Source organism: Salmo salar, chromosome 22 (assembly GCF_965601325.2).
Source record: "Salmo salar chromosome 22, fSalSal1, whole genome shotgun sequence".
Lineage (NCBI taxonomy): Eukaryota > Metazoa > Chordata > Actinopteri > Salmoniformes > Salmonidae > Salmo > Salmo salar.
This window is the reverse complement of record NC_138312.1, coordinates 6,695,639-6,712,826: the sequence shown is the minus strand read 5'-3', so window position 1 is coordinate 6,712,826 and position 17,188 is coordinate 6,695,639. Positions and strand designations below refer to the sequence as shown.

The window sequence follows — 17,188 nt, the reverse complement described above, 5'->3', positions numbered from 1 at the left end:
AATAAGGCTGTAACTTAAAATGTGGAAAAAGTCAAGGGGTCTGAATACTTTCCCCGAATGCACTGTATATCATGCCTGGATATCCAGCTGTTGGATGTAGTAGACTGACCGAGTCCTTTAGTACAGACGAGTTTGTCCTTGAACTTGTCGTAAGCTGCATTAGGGTTGACCACGATCCTCTCCACACTGTCACTGCACAACTCTTCCTGTTATGGAGGGAGGCACCCAGAGAGAATGTAATGTCAGATATACCACAGGAATACACAACAGACACAGGCTGCATCTCAGCTCTCTTTATACTATTGAGATGCAGCCATATTCTTCACTTTCTCGTCTCCAATCCACTCAGAGATCTTACCAGCCAATCTCGGCAAAGTCGCAAATGTACACATGGTTTGGGAACAGAGAGGTCTGCGAGTGGATCTAGGGCAAAATTATTCTTAAGGCTTGATGATTGACAGATTGATGGGGATTTCTGCTGTTGGTGTTCTAACCATGGGCCATCTATCATGTATCATATATCTCCGAGTTGGGCATCTCCGGCGCGGCCCACGCTTGGATTGCGTCCTACCTGACAGGTCGCTCCTACCAGGTGGCATGGCGAGAATCTGTCTCCGCACCATGCGCTCTCACCACTGGTGTCCCCCAGGGCTCTGTTCTAGGCCCTCTCCTATTCTCGCTATACACCAAGTCACTTGGCTCTGTCATATCTTCACATGGTCTCTCCTATCATTGCTATGCAGACGACACACAATTAATCTTCTCCTTTCCCCCTTCTGATAACCAGGTGGCGAATCGCATCTCTGCATGTCTGTCAGACATATCAGTGTGGATGACGGATCACCAGCTCAAGCTGAACCTCGGCAAGACGGAGCTGCTCTTCCTTCCCGGGGAAGGACTGCCCGTTCCATGATCTCGCCATCACGGTTGACAACTCCCTTGTGTCCTCCTCCCAGAGTGCTAAGAACCTTGGCGTGATCCTGGACAACACCCTGTCGTTCTCCACTAACATCAAGGTGGTGACCCGATCCTGTAGGTTCATGCTCTACAACATTCGCAGAGTACGACCCTGCCTCACACAGGAAGCGGCGCAGGTCCTAATCCAGGCACTTGTCATCTCCCGTCTGGATTACTGCAACTCGCTGTTGGCTGGGCTCCCTGCCTGTGCCATTAAACCCCTACAACTCATCCAGAACGCCGCAGCCCGTCTGGTGTTCAACCTTCCCAAGTTCTCTCACATCACCCCGCTCCTCCGCTCTCTCCACTGGCTTCCAGTTGAAGCGCGCATCCGCTACAAGACCATGGTGATTGCCTACGGAGCTGTGAAGGGAACGGCACCTCCATACCTTCAGGCTCTGATCAGGCCCTACACCCAAACAAGGGCACTGCGTTCATCCACCACTGGCCTGCTGGCCCCCCTACCTCTGAGGAAGCACAGTTCCCGCTCAGCCCAGTCAAAACTGTTCGCTGCTCTGGCACCCCAATGGTGGAACAAGCTCCCTCACGACGCCAGGACAGCGGAGTCAATCACCACCTTCCGGAGACACCTGAAACCCCACCTCTTTAAGGAATACCTAGGATAGGATAAAGTAATCCTTCTAACCCCCCCCCCCCCCCTTAAAAGATGTAGATGCACTATTGTAAAGTGGTTGTTCCCCTGGATATCATAAGGTGAATGCACCATGTTGTAAGTCGCTCTGGATAAGAGCGTCTGCTAAATGACTTAAATGTAATGTAAATGTATCACACTGGCTCTTTAAATATGATCTGGGAACTAGTCCTTTGCATCTGTACAACCAGAACAATTAGATATGTGTACATCCAGCCTCAGACACAATTTATTTATTTTACAGGGCCCATGCACCAGATTCTAGCTACAAAACTAATTGTCATCTGCAGTCTATAACAGTCAATACATTAAACCAGTCACAGACATACAGCTCAATGAAGAGTTTATTCACACAGTTTGAAAGAGGACCCCTGTGAGATGCCAATCAACGATAGCTCCAACTCTCTAACACACACACATATTCAGTTGGAGAAACCAGTCTATTCTCCAGGAAGGAAAACCAAGATGGCTGTTTTATGATTTGATCAGGAAAAGAGAAACAATTTAATCATGAACACAAAGTTATGAAGGTATGGCATGTATGGTTTCAAGTGGGTCCACAATCAACAATCTTTAACTTCTTGAGGGCCGGGGGCAGTATTGGGAAATTCTGATGACTGATGCGCCCAAAGTAAACTGCCTGTTACTCAGGCCCAGAAGCTAGGATATGCATATAACTGGATAGAAAACACTCTGAAGTTTCTAAAACTGTTAAAGTAATGTCTGAGTATAACAGAACTGATATGGCAGGTGAAAACCCGAGGAGAATCCATCCTGATTTTTTGTTGTTGTTGAGGTGCATGCCCATTCAAATCCCTGTTATTGGGGAAATCAAAGGAATACCTCCCAGATTGCAGATCCTAGGGCTTCCACTAGATGTCAACAGTCTTTAGAAAGAGTTTCAGGCTTGTTTTTTGAAAAATCAGCTAGAATTTGTAGTTTTTCTAGGTGGCTCCCATTTTGGCTGTAGTATTATGGCACGTGTGGATGAGGGCGCTCACTTCGTTATTTATCTCCGGTAATGAACATACTATTCTCCGTCTTAAATTGTATTGTTTATTTACATATTAGGGTACCTGAGGATTGATTAGAAACGTTGTTTGACTTGTTTGGACGAAGTTTATTGGTAACTTTTGGGATTCCTTTGTATGCATTTAGAACGAGGGAAACAGGTGTATTTCTGAATCAAGCGCGCCAACTAAACTGACTTTTTTGGGATTATAAAGAAGGACTTTATCGAACAAAATGACCAATTGATGTGTAGTTGGGACCCTTGGGATTGCAAACAGAGGAAGATCTTCATAAGTGATTTATTTTATCGCTATTTCTGACTTTTGTGTCACCTGTGCTGGTTTGGAAAATGTTTCTAATGCTTTTGTGTGTGGGGCGCTGTCCTCAGATAATCGCATGGTATGCTTTTGCCGTAAAGCCTTTTTGAAATCTGACAAAGCAGGTGGATTAACAAGAAGTTAAGCTTTTAAATGATGTAGGACACTTGTATTTTCAAGAATGTTTAATATTACGATTTTGTATTTTGAATTTGGCACGCTCCGATTTCACCGGATGTTGTCGAATTTGATCCCGCTAGCAGGATTTCCGCACTAATTAAACAAGCTCTTTATTGACCAATGAAACAGAACAACACTAATTGTGTAAGAGGGTGTGGAAGAGAATGTGGATGTAAAATTAACATTGACTCTGGGGTATCCAAGAACGACTGCCCTACATGAAAATTAACCGCATGCAAGCTGACTGATGGAAGCTATGGGGCTTAAAACCTTAGGAAAATGGTAGGGGGGAGCGAAGAATACAGCAGCATGAAACCCACAGCACATCATATTGTAGAGTTTGGTTTTAGTTTATGCCTTTAGCTTATTTGGTATTCAGAGTTTCTCCTGTGGCTTTGGTCTTTCATCTCTGCATGACTTCTATGAGATCAGCTATCACCTGCTAATAAATCCATCCGTGACATGCATCTACTCATTGGAAGAGTCAGACTCCTATCATTAGTTGTTCCGGGAACCTACGACTAATCAAACTTGAAGAGCATCATTCTAGAGCCTCAGGCAACTGTGCACTAGTTTGAGTATGATGTCATCAATGTGTCTAAGGTTCAAATGATCAGCTCACATCAAAGGGGCTCATGGAATTAATCACCACAGACAGTAAAGACAGACACACACACAGTACAGAGATGCATGCAACAGGCTGACAAGTAGATGTTAGGAGGGAGGGAGGGAGGGTGGCAGTCACTGAGGATCTTACCAGCTCCTTGGGTTCCCAAAGAGAGTTAGAGAAAGACCAGGGGGGAAGAGTAGAAAAGAGAGAGAAACACAGATTAATGTGGTTATCACATGCCATGCACAACAGTAGCAGCCAGCCCGTCACTGCCAAGAAAGAGAAGTGTTCTGAGCTAGGCTGACCGTCTGATCATCATGCCGTCGCGGTTCACTCTCTCGCTCAGCCCCACAGAGCCTGCGCTGTGGTTACTGTGATACATTAGCAGCATTGGTTATAGGCTGTTGACATCACAAATCATACAGTACACACACACTGAATTGTGTATGCTGTATGTGTGACTGATATCCTGTGTGTGTAGGCAACATATGCCCTAAGCCCCTCACTATTTACTGAAGCCTCTAATCCTGTACTTGGTATTGTTAGCATCATGTAGTCAGTGGAAGGAGGGGATTGTCAGGAAGGAAAAGCAATTTCTGAACCCCTAAGTCAAAGACGAGATGGTTAGAAAGAAAATAGGTTTAGAGCCATAGGATGAGGTAAATAATCTCAACCGAGTGCAACACCCATCCATTAAGAAACTGTGTGAGTATGATGAACTCCTGATGGTCACAGATATTAAAAGTAGGCTTTGGCAAATCTGCAATTTACATTCTGAATGGTTTAGAGTGTGTTGCAGTGTTACACCTAGTGTTTGATTAGCAACGTAGTTAGTAACAACCTTTAGTTAGTAAGCTTCTGTTAACATGTATACTGTTATGAATGGGCGAAAGGGATGTTAAAACAAATACAGTAGCAGATATTTTATTAGCACACACAATAACAGAGACATCTTAGATTCATTATCCTCTGACGTGCTACAATGCTATGTCGAGGTGGAAACAGAGGATTATTAGGCCTACTAAATGTCTTGCATGAACACTAATCAATGAAAAACACCACTCCCTACAAAAGTAAGTGATAAACCATTTGGCCAAGTGCACATTACAAAAAAAAAGATGAATAAAACACAATTGATACAGAGCAATGGGACACATTACATCATCGTGTAAGTAGGCTATTCTCAATTTCCACCCAATTTGAAGAGGGGAAGAAAAAAGGGACATGAAGGATTTATAACACATGCAGTTAACCGCACTGAGACAAAAATAACCTCTTACTTGTACAAACTAGCCTCCCAGGAGGGGTGGGTGGGGAGAGGAGGCAAAAACAAGACACACGGAGAGAGGGGTAGGGTTTGGGATATGGGAGGGAAACCACTATTAGGTCGTAGTGGGAGTCAAACAACATTTACGTATGTTCCACAACAGACTTGATCCATGAGCCAGCACGATGATACAGAGATGCTAATCAATCAACTAAACAACCAACCACTCTGCATCATGCAGTGGTTATCATAGAGGAAGTCATGCTGCTACGCCACAACAGATGATTCCAAAACTGTATTTGGGGGTCGAAACTCTCCCTTTCGCTCTCCACAATCCCTTCTTTCCTCTCTCCTCCAACTTTCACTCACCGACTCAAACTGTGCCTGGTCATCTTCTGGCAGGTCGCTGGTCTCATATACATCTGGCTCGTTGGATGCCTATGAATACAAAATCATTCAATCAATCAATATTACATTAACATAGCTAGCTACTTGTGTTCTGATTAAGTGATAAAGGCCAAGAAGCCGGTGTTTGGAGGGTATTGGCACGGGTGTTGGGCCCGAGATGAAGTCGAGTTGCCATTTAGTGTCCTTGTTGTGATAGCATAAATTGTGACAAAATATAAATAATTGTCAATTGACAATGATTTTCCATACTCTGTGGTTGGAAGCCACAATCTGCAATATTAGCTGATCTACCCACTATAAAAAAGAATAAGATCACTTTCAGTCGCAGCTGTGTCGCTGTAGCGTGTACTTAGGCTGTCCCGGCAACAACAGCCAGTTTGGAGAGCCGCGGTGTGGTAAATGTTTGGAAGGTGAAGGAAGCACGGAGAGGTCCGAGATAGCCAGACTTGTAAAATGGGCTATGGAACTGAAGTTGGGTTTTGAAGAAACACCATCAGTGTGTGCTCTGCAAGCAATGCAGCGGATGATGAGCGTGGTGAACGGATAGATGTGATTATAGACAGCGAGGAAGAAGAACAACTGAGTGTAGTGGGAAGATGTATGTTGAGGAAGAATGGCGTCAGACATGATAAAGAACAATCTGGACCAGTAGGAGTGACATTTTCAGAGAAAGTGGACCCTTGTCTTTTGGATGATCCACTTGTGGTTTCAGCATGGGTGAGAAAGGAATTGGGGGGCAGTTGAATCAGTGAAGGTAACCTGTAGTGGATTTGTTTGTGTTTCTTCTGACCAGAGGGAGCCGGCGCTCCATGTCACGCAACATGGGTCAAGATCTGTTTCTTGCTTTGCTCTTAGGAACAGGGCACCATTGAAAGGAATGATTTCTGGGGTAGCGTTAAGTGTGGAGGTGGAGCAATTGAAGTTGAAAATTCCTGGTGTTTGTGACGCCCGCTGGTTGGTGCGACGTAGAACCGGTGGGGAGCGAGGTGAAACAGAGGAGTCATTGTCAGTCCTTTTGAGTTGAGTCTCTACCAGACAAAGTCCTGTTAGGATATTTTAGATATCCTGTTTGGACTTTTGTGCAGAATCCACTGCGCCGTTTCATGTGCAACTTTATGGTCATGTTGTAGGAGGGAGATTCCAAGAGATTCCAAGATGTGGGAAGTGTGCAGGAGGGCATGGGACAGAGGATTGTGTCGTTTCGGTGGATAAAGTCGTGCGTGTCAACTGTAGGGTTGCTCATGTAGCTGGGGATCAGAAGTGTCCGGTGTGAGAGAGGCAGGTTGAAGTGGCCAGTCAGAATAAGCAGAAGGTGTCATTTGCTGAGGCAGTGAAGAAAGTGGAGGAGGATGGGTCAAGTGTAAGGGATCCAGAGAGGATCCCAGAGATGTAGTAGATTTGTGCCAGCACAGAGGGATAGGGAAACGAGTGAGTTATGCTTCAGTAAGGTTGGCTTCTTTGCGTTCATAGCAATGGTTCTCAACTGTACCACAACAATGGAACGTAAATCACAGAGAATAGATATTGTGGTGGCAGCTGCAGAGAAGTATCTGGGTATACGAGATTTGACTTCAGAAGAGTTACAGCGTGTGTTGAGGGATGATGTCCCGTCCTCTCAGGTCGTTGGCATGGTGCAGGAGCAGATGGGGTCAAAGTAGTCAAACGGGGTAATGGGTTTTTAATGAGTGTAGGTGGCAGCTGCAGAGGAGTACGAGATCTTACTGCAGAAGAGTTTATGGGGTGATGATAAAAAAAATGTGTATAGTGGTATATAGGTGTAGGGTTAGTTGGTGGTGCACATTTTTCCTTTTAGGAACAAGAATAATGAAGAGAATTTAATGTAGGTAGGCCGTGCCTGGCCTCACACTTTAGTACAGTAGGTGGCGTTGTATGCCCCTTTAAGATAGATGTGACTTCAACCCAATCCGAAAGAAGAACAGCCAGTGTGAAACCCCACAGAAGAAGAAGAATAGCCGGTGTGTGCGAGATGTTTGCGGGAGGGGACTATAAAGCTCAGTGGAGGGGACACAGGGCGCTAATAGTAGCTAGCTAATTATGGCTAATATATGTAGCTAGCTACCAGTAAGTGAGATCGCTAGCTGGCTATGAAAAAGGAACTACTGGCTAACGTTAGTTTGCTCGCCCACTGGCACTGGCTAGCATAGCTAGCTGGTTACCTTCACAACAAGACACCAGCGTGGAACACCTTTAGGTACGGTAAGTGGCTTGTAATTTCACATTTGTAAGGTGGATTGAAACAATTAGCTGGATAACTAGCTAGCATGGTTATTTTCTACCAGATAGCTAGCAACCTATGATGCACCAAAGTTACTCTACAGGGGATATATTGGTGTGTGGCTATTCAAAAACAAGGGAATTCTCTGAAAGCATGTCAGACTATATAGTGCAATATCACATGTACAATCTAACATTTTATTTAGTTTTAGTTTATTTTTTTGGCACAGGTCTCACACTGTGTGTTTGTGCTGTCTCGCTCTTTCGGTCGGTCTGTGTGTCCTGTTCACAGGCTCCTCAGTCATGGTTGCATTCGAGCCAAACACAGTGCTTGAGCACAAAGTATTCATTGGGGGTTTTAAATGTCTGTACCATCTAACAAAGCAGGAATAGGCCAATCAAACCTCCCAGAACTGCTGGACCTTTCTGAATTAATGGGTTGTGACAATTTCACAAAACTCAAGGTGAATGGACTACAGGCAACATTCGCACTGAGCTAAAGGGTAGAGCTGCCGCTTCCAAGGTGCGGGACTAACCCGGAAGCTTACAAGAAATCCTGCTATGCCCTGCGACGAACCATCAAACAGGCAAAGCGTCAATACAGGGCTAAGATTGAATCATACTACACCGGCTCTGACGCTCATGTGGCAGGGCTTGCAAACTATTACAGACTACAAAAGGAAGCACAGCCGCGAGCTGCCCAGTGACACGAGCCTACCAGATGAGCTAAATCACTTTTATGCTCGCTTCGAGGCAAGCAACACTGAGGCATGCATGAGAGCATCAGCTGTTCTGGACGACTGTGTGATCACACTCTCCATAGCCGACGTGAGTAAGACCATTAAACAGGTCAACATACACAAGGCTGCGGGGCCAGACAGATTACCAGGACGTGTGCTCCGGGCATGTGCTGACCAACTGGCAGGTGTCTTCACTGACATTTTCAACATGTCCCTGATTGAGTCTATAATACCTACATGTTTCAAGCAGACCATCATAGTCCCTGTTGCCAAGAACACCAAGGTAACCTGCCTAAATGACTACCGACCCGTAGCACTCACGTCTGAAGCCATGAAGTGCTTTGAAAGGCTGGTCATGGCTCACATTAACCTGTTGGGGCTAGGGGGCAGTATTTGCACGGCTGGATAAAAAAACGTACCCGATTTAATCTGGTTACTACTCCTGCCCAGTAACTAGAATATGCATATAATTATTTGGCTTTGGATAGAAAACACCCTAAAGTTTCTAAAACTGTTTGAATGGTGTCTGTGAGTATAACAGAACTCATTTGGCAGGCCAAAACCTGAGAAGATTCCTTACAGGAAGTGGCCTGTCTGACCATTTCTTGCCCTCCTTGATCATCTCTAACAAATACAGGGGATCTCTGGCATGACGTGACACTTCCTACGGCTCCCATGGGCTCTCAGAAGGCGGGAAAAAGCTGAACGATGTAATTCCATCCCCAGGCTGAAACACATTAGCGCGTTTGGCAAGTGCTCTATCAGAGGGCCATTAGACTGAGGCTCGTGCATGAGGGGATAGCATGCTTTTACTTTCACTCTCTTTGTAATAAAAAACGATTTCCCGGTCGGAATATTATCGCTTTTTTACGAGAAAAATTGCATAAAAATTGATTTTAAACAGCGGTTGACATGCTTCGAAGTACGGTAATGGAATATTTTGAATTTTTTTGTCACGAAATGCGCCGTGCTCGTAACCCTTCTTTACCCTTTCGGATAGTGTCTTGAACGCACTAACAAAACGCCGCTATTTGGATATAACAATGGATTATTTGGGACCAAACCAACATTTGTTATTGAAGTAGAAGTCCTGGGAGTGCATTCTGACGAAGAACAGCAAAGGTAATAACATTTTTCTTATAGTAAATGTGACTTTGGTGAGTGCTAAACTTGCTGGGTGTCTAAATAGCTAGCCCTGTGATGCCGGGCTATCTACTTAGAATATTGCAAAATGTGCTTTCACCGAAAAGCCATTTTAAAATCGGACATATCGAGTGCATAGAGGAGTTCTGTATCTATAATTCTTAAAATAATTGTTATGTTTTTTGTGAACGTTTATCGTGAGTAATTTAGTAAATTCACCGGCAGTGTTCGGTCGGAATGCTAGTCACATGCTAATGTAAAAAGCTGGTTTTTGATATAAATATGAACTTGATTGAACAAAACATGCATGTATTGTATAACATAATGTCCTAGGGTTGTCATCTGATGAAGATCATCAAAGGTTAGTGCTGCATTTAGCTGTGGTTTGGGTTTATGTGACATTATATGCTAGCTTGAAAAATGGGTGTCTGATTATTTCTGGCTCGGTACTCTGCTGACATAATCTAATGTTTTGCTTTCGTTGTAAAGCCTTTTTGAAATCGGACAGTGTGGTTAGATTAACGAGAGTCTTGTCTTTAAAAAGGTGCAAATAGTCATATGTTTGAAAAATTGAAGTTTTTGCATTTTTGAGGTATTTGAATATCGCGCCACGGGATTACACTGGCTGTTGAGTAGGTGGGACGCAAGCATCCCACCTAGCCCATAGAGGTTAACACCATCATCCCAGAAAATCTAGACCCACTCCAATTTGCATACCGCCCCAACAGATCCCCAGATGACGCAATCTCTATTGCACTCCACACTGCCCTTTCCCACCAGGACAAAAGGAACACCTATGTGAGAATGCTGTTTATTGACTACAGCTCAGCATTCAACACCATAGTGCCCTCAAAGCTCATCAACTTGGGACTAAACACTCACTGCAACTGGATCCTGGACTTCCTGATAGGCCACCCCCAGGTGGTAAGGTTAGGCAACAACATCTGCCACACTGATCCTCAACACGGGTGCCCCTCAGGGGTGCGTGCTTAGTCTCCTCCTGTACTCCCTGTTCACCCATGACTGCGTGGCCAAGCACGACTCCAACACCATCATTAACCTGTTATGGCTAGGGGGCAGTATTTTCACGGCTGGATAAAAAACGTACCCGATTTAATCTGGTTACCACTCCTACCCAGTAACTAGAATATGCATATACTTATTACATATGGATAGAAAAAACCCTAAAGTTTCTAAAACTGTTTGAATGGTGTCTGTGAGTATAACAGAACTCATTTGGCAGGCAAAAACCTGACAAGGTTTCATGCAGGAAGTGGCCTGTCTGACAAGGTGTCGTTCTTCTTGTCTCTGTTTATTGAAGAGTGAGGATCTTAGCTGCCCCGTGACACTTCCTACGGCTGCCATAGGGTCTCAGAAGGCGGTAAAAAGCTGAATCGTGGCTTTGCAGGCTCTGGCTGAAAAAAAGTAGCGCGTTTGGGTAGTGGCTGGTTACAGTACTGTGAGACTCAGACTCGTGCCCGCGTCGACCGAAAGCTTTGTTTACTTTCCTCTGTTTAGCTAAAAGGAGATTCCCGATCGGAATATTATCGCTTTTTTACGAGAAAAATTGCATAAAAATGGATTTTAAACAGCGGTTGACATGCTTCGAAGTACGGTAATGGAATATTTAGATTTTTTGTGTCACGAATTGCGCCATGCGCTCGACCGTGATTTACCATTTCAGATAGTGTCTGGGACGCACGAACAAAACGCCGCTATTCGGATATAACGATGGATTATTTTGGACCAAACCAACATTTGTTATTGAAGTAGGAGTCCTGGGAGTGCATTCTGACGAAGACAACAAAAGGTAATCAATCTTTTATAATAGTAAATCTGAGTGCTAAACTTGCCGGGTGTCTAAATAGCTAGCCCGTGATGCCTGGGCTATGTACTTAGAATATTGCAAAATGTGCTTTCACCAAAAAGCTATTTTAAAATCGGACATATCGAGTGCATAGAGGAGTTCTGTATCTATAATTCTTAAAATAATTGTTATGCTTTTTGTGAACGTTTATCGTGAGTAATTTAGTAAATTCACCGGCAGTGTTCGGTGGGAATGCTAGTCACATGCTAGTCACATGCTAATGTAAAAAGCTGGTTTTTGATATAAATATGAACTTGATTGAACAAAACATGCATGTATTGTATAACATAATGTCCTAGGGTTGTCATCTGATGAAGATCATCAAATGTTAGTGCTGCATTTAGCTGTCTTCTGGGTTTTTGTGACATTATATGCTAGCTTGAAAAATGGGTGTCTGATTATTTCTGGCTTGGTACTCTGCTGACATAATCTAATGTTTTGCTTTCGTTGTAAAGCCTTTTTGAAATCGGACAGTGTGGTTAGATAAAGGAGAGTCTTATCTTTAAAATGCTGTGAAATAGTCATATGTTTGAAAAATTGAAGTTTTTGTATTTTGGAGGAATTTGTAATTCGCGCCACGCCTATCATTGGATATTGGAGCAGGTGTTCCGCTAGCGGAACGTCTAGATGTAAGAGGTTAAGTTTGCCAACGACACAACGATGGTAGGCCTGATCACCGACAAGACAGCCTATAGGGAGTAGGTCAGAGACCTGGAAGTGTGGTGCCAGGACAACAACCTCTCCCTCAACGTAATCAAGACAAAAAGAGATGATTGTGGACTACAGGAAAAGGAGGACCAAGCACGCCCACATTCTCATCAACGGGGCTGCAGTGGAGCAGGTTGAGAGCTTTAAGTTCCTTGGTGTCCACATCACCACGAAACTATCATGGTCCAAACACACCAAGACAGTCGTGAAGAGGGCACAACAAAATCTATTCTCCCTCAGGAGATTGAAAAGATTTGTCAGGGGTCCTCAGATTCTCAAAAAGCTCTACAGCTGCACAATCGAGAGCACCCTGACTGGTTGTATCACCGTCTAGTATGGCAACTGCTGGGCCTCTGACCACAAGGCACTACAGAGGGTAGTGTGTACAGCCCAGTACACTGGTGCCAAGCTTCCTGACATCTTTTTTTACGCTGCTGCATAAATATCTATGCATAGACACTTTACCCCTACCTACATGTACATATTACTTTGACAAACCTGTACCCTTTTTTTTAACTTTATTTACTAAATCATTTTTCTTAAAACTGCATTGTTGGTAAAGGGCTTGCAAGTAAGCATTTCATAGTAAGGTCTACACCGGTTGTATTCGGCACGTGACAAATAAAATTTGATAACCTGGGTTTTAGGTTTCCATCCATGCTAACCTTTTTGCATAATTTGTGCTCCTTTTTCACAGGCGGTTCTGGCTGGTGACCTCTCTCCATAGCTGATAGAAACCCAGAAGGAATATCATCCCCAATGACTAATATTTCTAACTGTACTGATGAGGAAGAAGAGGGCAGATTTATCCATTGTTGCTGAACTGCTTTAAGTCAAAATGACAATGCCACTGTTACCACAAGTCACGTTCAATTAGATGTTCTGCAAAAACAACAATACAGAAGTGTTCTTGCTCTATAATGAGGTTCTACCAATCATATGTTAGTAACCATTATCAAGGAAACCTACAGTATTTGAACACTGTAGACAGCAGGGGTTGGAACTGAAAGCTAAACAAGCTTGTGTGTTCAGAGCAGCACAAATTAAAAACACATCTTAACTTTTTGTAGTTAATAAATCAACATGAAACGTGATAACTATAGTATACTTTACTGGCATAGTATCCTTTACTAGCTTTACTAGCAAAAAGTCAATCCATTCTCTAATTCAGCTCTCCCTAATTTATGAATTATGCTTTTAATGTTGTCAGTAGGCTACGGTAACCTATGCTTCAGAGGGGAGGGGCAGGTAGCCTACATACACACGATTTCCAGCTGGCAGGCAGATGCAGGAATAAGTTTGAGTCAGAGCAAGGGCTTTGCATAGACACTTTGTTGTGTTTTTTTGTGGGACTGGACAAAAATGCCCGGAATGTAAAAGAACATTATTAACCAGTTTCCATGCTTTTAATATAACAGTTATGTTCCGGAAAAGTATAGATCACTTTCGTTTTCTGTTCAGGTTCTGTCTGTTCCTCAAATAAATGTCCTTATTTTCCGGGTTTTTGGTTCTGTTCCCTGAACTGGTCCACAACCCTTGGTAGATAGTACCCGGTTTGCTGAAAACTAGAGATCCTAAGAACAAGAATAACTTGGCCACCATGGGTAGAGTAAGGTATATTCAAGTTTGTTTTAGCGCGATATGGAAAATGCCTGTATCGCAAGAATCGAGGTTCTGTTATGCTGCTGTATTTGTAAAACGTTACATCTCGCTGTCTCTTCTCTGTCAGCCCTATGTCGAATCATGTCCCAATTGTGTGACAACACGTGCACAGAGGTTATCCACCAATCACAACCCTAGACAGCCTTTCACAAATTGTAACCACACCGGAGAAGTGTAGCCGCGGTAAGAGTACCACCTAAAAGGTAAGTGAGGAAGCCAGCTCAGCCTCTCGTGAGGATGAAATCATCCCCAAAAAGGTCAGCAATGTTTTTTCATTAATATGGAAGTGGTTCAGGTTTAAGAGGTCTGATGTTCAGCAAACGAATGTCCTGTGCAAAATGTGTCAAAAGACCATTGCTACGAAAAGTAGCAGCACAACCAACCTCTTCCATCACCTGCAACTGAAACACGCAGTGGAATGGGAGGCATGTGTGAGACTACGCAATGCCGATTCCAGTCGCCCGATTTCCAAAACATCTGCTAAAAGACAAACTACCATAGCAGCATCCCTTCCAAACGTAATCCCTTATGACAAGAACAGTTTGAGGTGGAAGGAGATAACGGATGCAGTGACCTATTACATAGCGAAAGATATGGTCCCAATCTTTACAGTAGAAAAGCCAGGCTTTAAAAAGCTGCTAGGTACAGTTGACCACAAATATCAGCTACCAAGCTGCAAGTATTTCACGGAAGAAGCCCTGCCGCGATTATACACAGGTACCCGCAAAAGAGCCGCAGAGAAGCTGGCTAGTGGTTCTTATTTCACCACCACAGCCGATCTATGGTCGAGCAGAACGTCAGAGCCATACCTAAGTTTGACAGTCCACAACATAAATGAAGACTGGAAATGGCAAAATGTCTGAATCCAGACGTCTTACTTCCCCAATGATCATACAAAGACCGACAGGTGTGCATGACAACTGACAGAGGGAGCAACATGATAAAAGCATTGCGCTTCAACTGGACCCACCTGCAGTGCTTGGGCACAGGCTTCACCTCGCCATCGGTAAGTGTGACATTGGATAATTAACCTGTTAGGGCTAGGGGGCAGTATTGACACAGCCGGATAAAAAATGTACCCGATTTAATCTGGTTACTACTCCTGCCCAGTAACTAGAATATGCATATAATTATTGGCTTTGGATAGAAAACACCCTAAAGTTTCTAAAACTGTTTGAATGGTGTCTGTGAGTATAACAGAACTCATATGGCAGGCCAAAACCTGAGAAGATTCCATGCAGGAAGTGGCCTGTCTGACAAATTGTGTTTCATCTTGGCTCTTTTTATTGAAGACTGAGGATCTTTGCAATAACGTGACACTTCCTACGGCTCCCATAGGCTCTCAGAGCCCTGGAAAAAGCTGAACGATATCGAGGCAGCCTCTGGCTGAAACACATTATCGCTTTTGGCAAGTGGCCGATCAGAGTAGTATGGGCTTAGGCGCGTGCCCGAGTCGACCGAATGCTTTATTTTCTTTCGTCTGTTTACCTAAACGCAGATTCCCGGTCGGAATATTATCTATTTTTTATGAGAAAAATGGCATAAAAATTGATTTTAAACAGCGGTTGACATGCTTCGAAGTACGGTAATGGAATATTTAGAATTTTTTTGTCACGAATTGCGCCATGCTCGTCACCCTTATTTACCCTTTCGGATAGTGTCTTGAACGCACGAACAAAACGCAGCTGTTTGGATATAACTATGGATTATTTTGAACCAAACCAACATTTGTTATTGAAGTAGAAGTCCTGGGAGTGCATTCTGACGAAGACAGCAAAGGTAGTAACATTTTTCTTATAGTAAAGCTGACTTTGGTGAGTGCTAAACTTGCTGGGTGTCTAAATAGCTAGCCCTGTGATGCCGGGCTATCTACTGATAATATTGCAAAATGTGCTTTCACCGAAAAGCTATTTTAAAATCGGACATATCGAGTGCATAGAGGAGTTCTGTATCTATAATTCTTAAAATAATTGTTATGCTTTTTGTGAACGTTTATCATGAGTAATTTAGTAAATTCACCGGCAGTGTTCGGTGGGAATGCTAGTCACATGCTAATGTAAAAAGCTGGTTTTTGATATAAATATGAACTTGATTGAACAAAACATGCATGTATTGTATAACATAATGTCCTAGGGTTGTCATCTGATGAAGATCATCAAAGGTTAGTGCTGCATTTAGCTGTGGTTTGGGTTTATGTGACATTATATGCTAGCTTGAAAAATGGGTGTCTGATTATTTCTGGCTGGGTACTCTGCTGACATAATCTAATGTTTTGCTTTCGTTGTAAAGCCTTTTTGAAATCGGACAGTGTGGTTAGATTAACGAGAGTCTTATCTTTAAAATGGTGTAAAATAGTCATATGTTTGAAAAATTGAAGTTTTAGCATTTTTGAGGAATTTGAATAACGCGCCACGGGATTACACTGGCTGTTGAGTAGGTGGGACGCAAGCGTCCCACCTAGCCCATAGAGGTTAAAGTGCATTCAAAAAAAGTTATGTTCAGGCCAGCTGTAGGCTAATGTGTTAGTAGTTGTCATTCTGCCAATCCAATAGCAAATAACCACAGGCTGTTTTAATTATAACTAAATTAATACATTTTCAATCAAAATGATTAAATAAATTACATATTCAAACAGCTAGTGGTCAAACATTCCTAAACAATAGAATAGACGTGTGGGTGGGTGGTGTTGGTTTGACAGGTCAACTGAATGCTGTACTTGTCACATTATTGAAAAATACCGCCATTAATAGAATCCTTTCTTCATTACTTGCAGAGAATGGTGTGAAAGACCCACGAGTTGACCGTGCCATTGGGTTGTGCAAGAAGGTGGTCAGCACCTTTTCCTTCAGCTGGAAGAAGAGGAGAGACTTGTCTGTAGCACAGGCTGAACTCAGTCAATCCACTCACCAGCTCATCAGAGTCCCCAACCAGGTGGGGGTCAAGACAAAAGATGATAGAACGAATCCTGGAACAAGAAAAGGCCATAGCCCGAGTCCTGGGCTCAGAGAATAAAAGCAGGCAACTGTTGCCCAACTATCAAGATATTGACGTGTTGGAGTCCGTGAACAAAGTCATAGGCCCATTACAGGAATTTACGGACGCGCTGTCTGGGGAGAACTACGTTAGCGTCTCCTACCTCAAGCCTGTGCTAAACCTGTTCAACAGTTGCCTCCTGCAGCCAGCGGAAGGTGAGGGCACGCTCACAAGGAAAATCAAGAGTTCCACACTACAGTATCGCAACGACAAGTACGAAGATTTGCCATAGTTGAACTCCCTGATATGGCCTCACTGGTCGATCCCCGGGTTCAGGACAACATATATTGCAGATTGAGATTGAGAGCATCAAACAAAGAGCTGTTTTGGAGCTGAAGTCTCTGCTAGCTGAGGAAAGCACACGTCCACCTGGCACAACTGTGTGCCAAGAAGAAGAA

General features: G+C 43.5%; 1 protein-coding gene across 1 annotated transcript in view; it reads right to left on the bottom strand.

The window, feature by feature from the left end:
* The window catches only part of LOC106582665 (dynactin subunit 2), a 38,988-nt gene that overhangs the window by 13,054 nt on the left and 8,746 nt on the right, over nucleotides 1–17,188 (bottom strand). The window contains exons 2-3 of the mRNA XM_014165941.3: nucleotides 5,364–5,432; nucleotides 110–206 (exon numbers count right to left, since the gene is read on the bottom strand). Of these exons, the coding sequence (XP_014021416.1) occupies nucleotides 110–206; nucleotides 5,364–5,432 (166 nt within the window). The remainder of the gene's footprint in view (nucleotides 1–109; nucleotides 207–5,363; nucleotides 5,433–17,188) is intronic.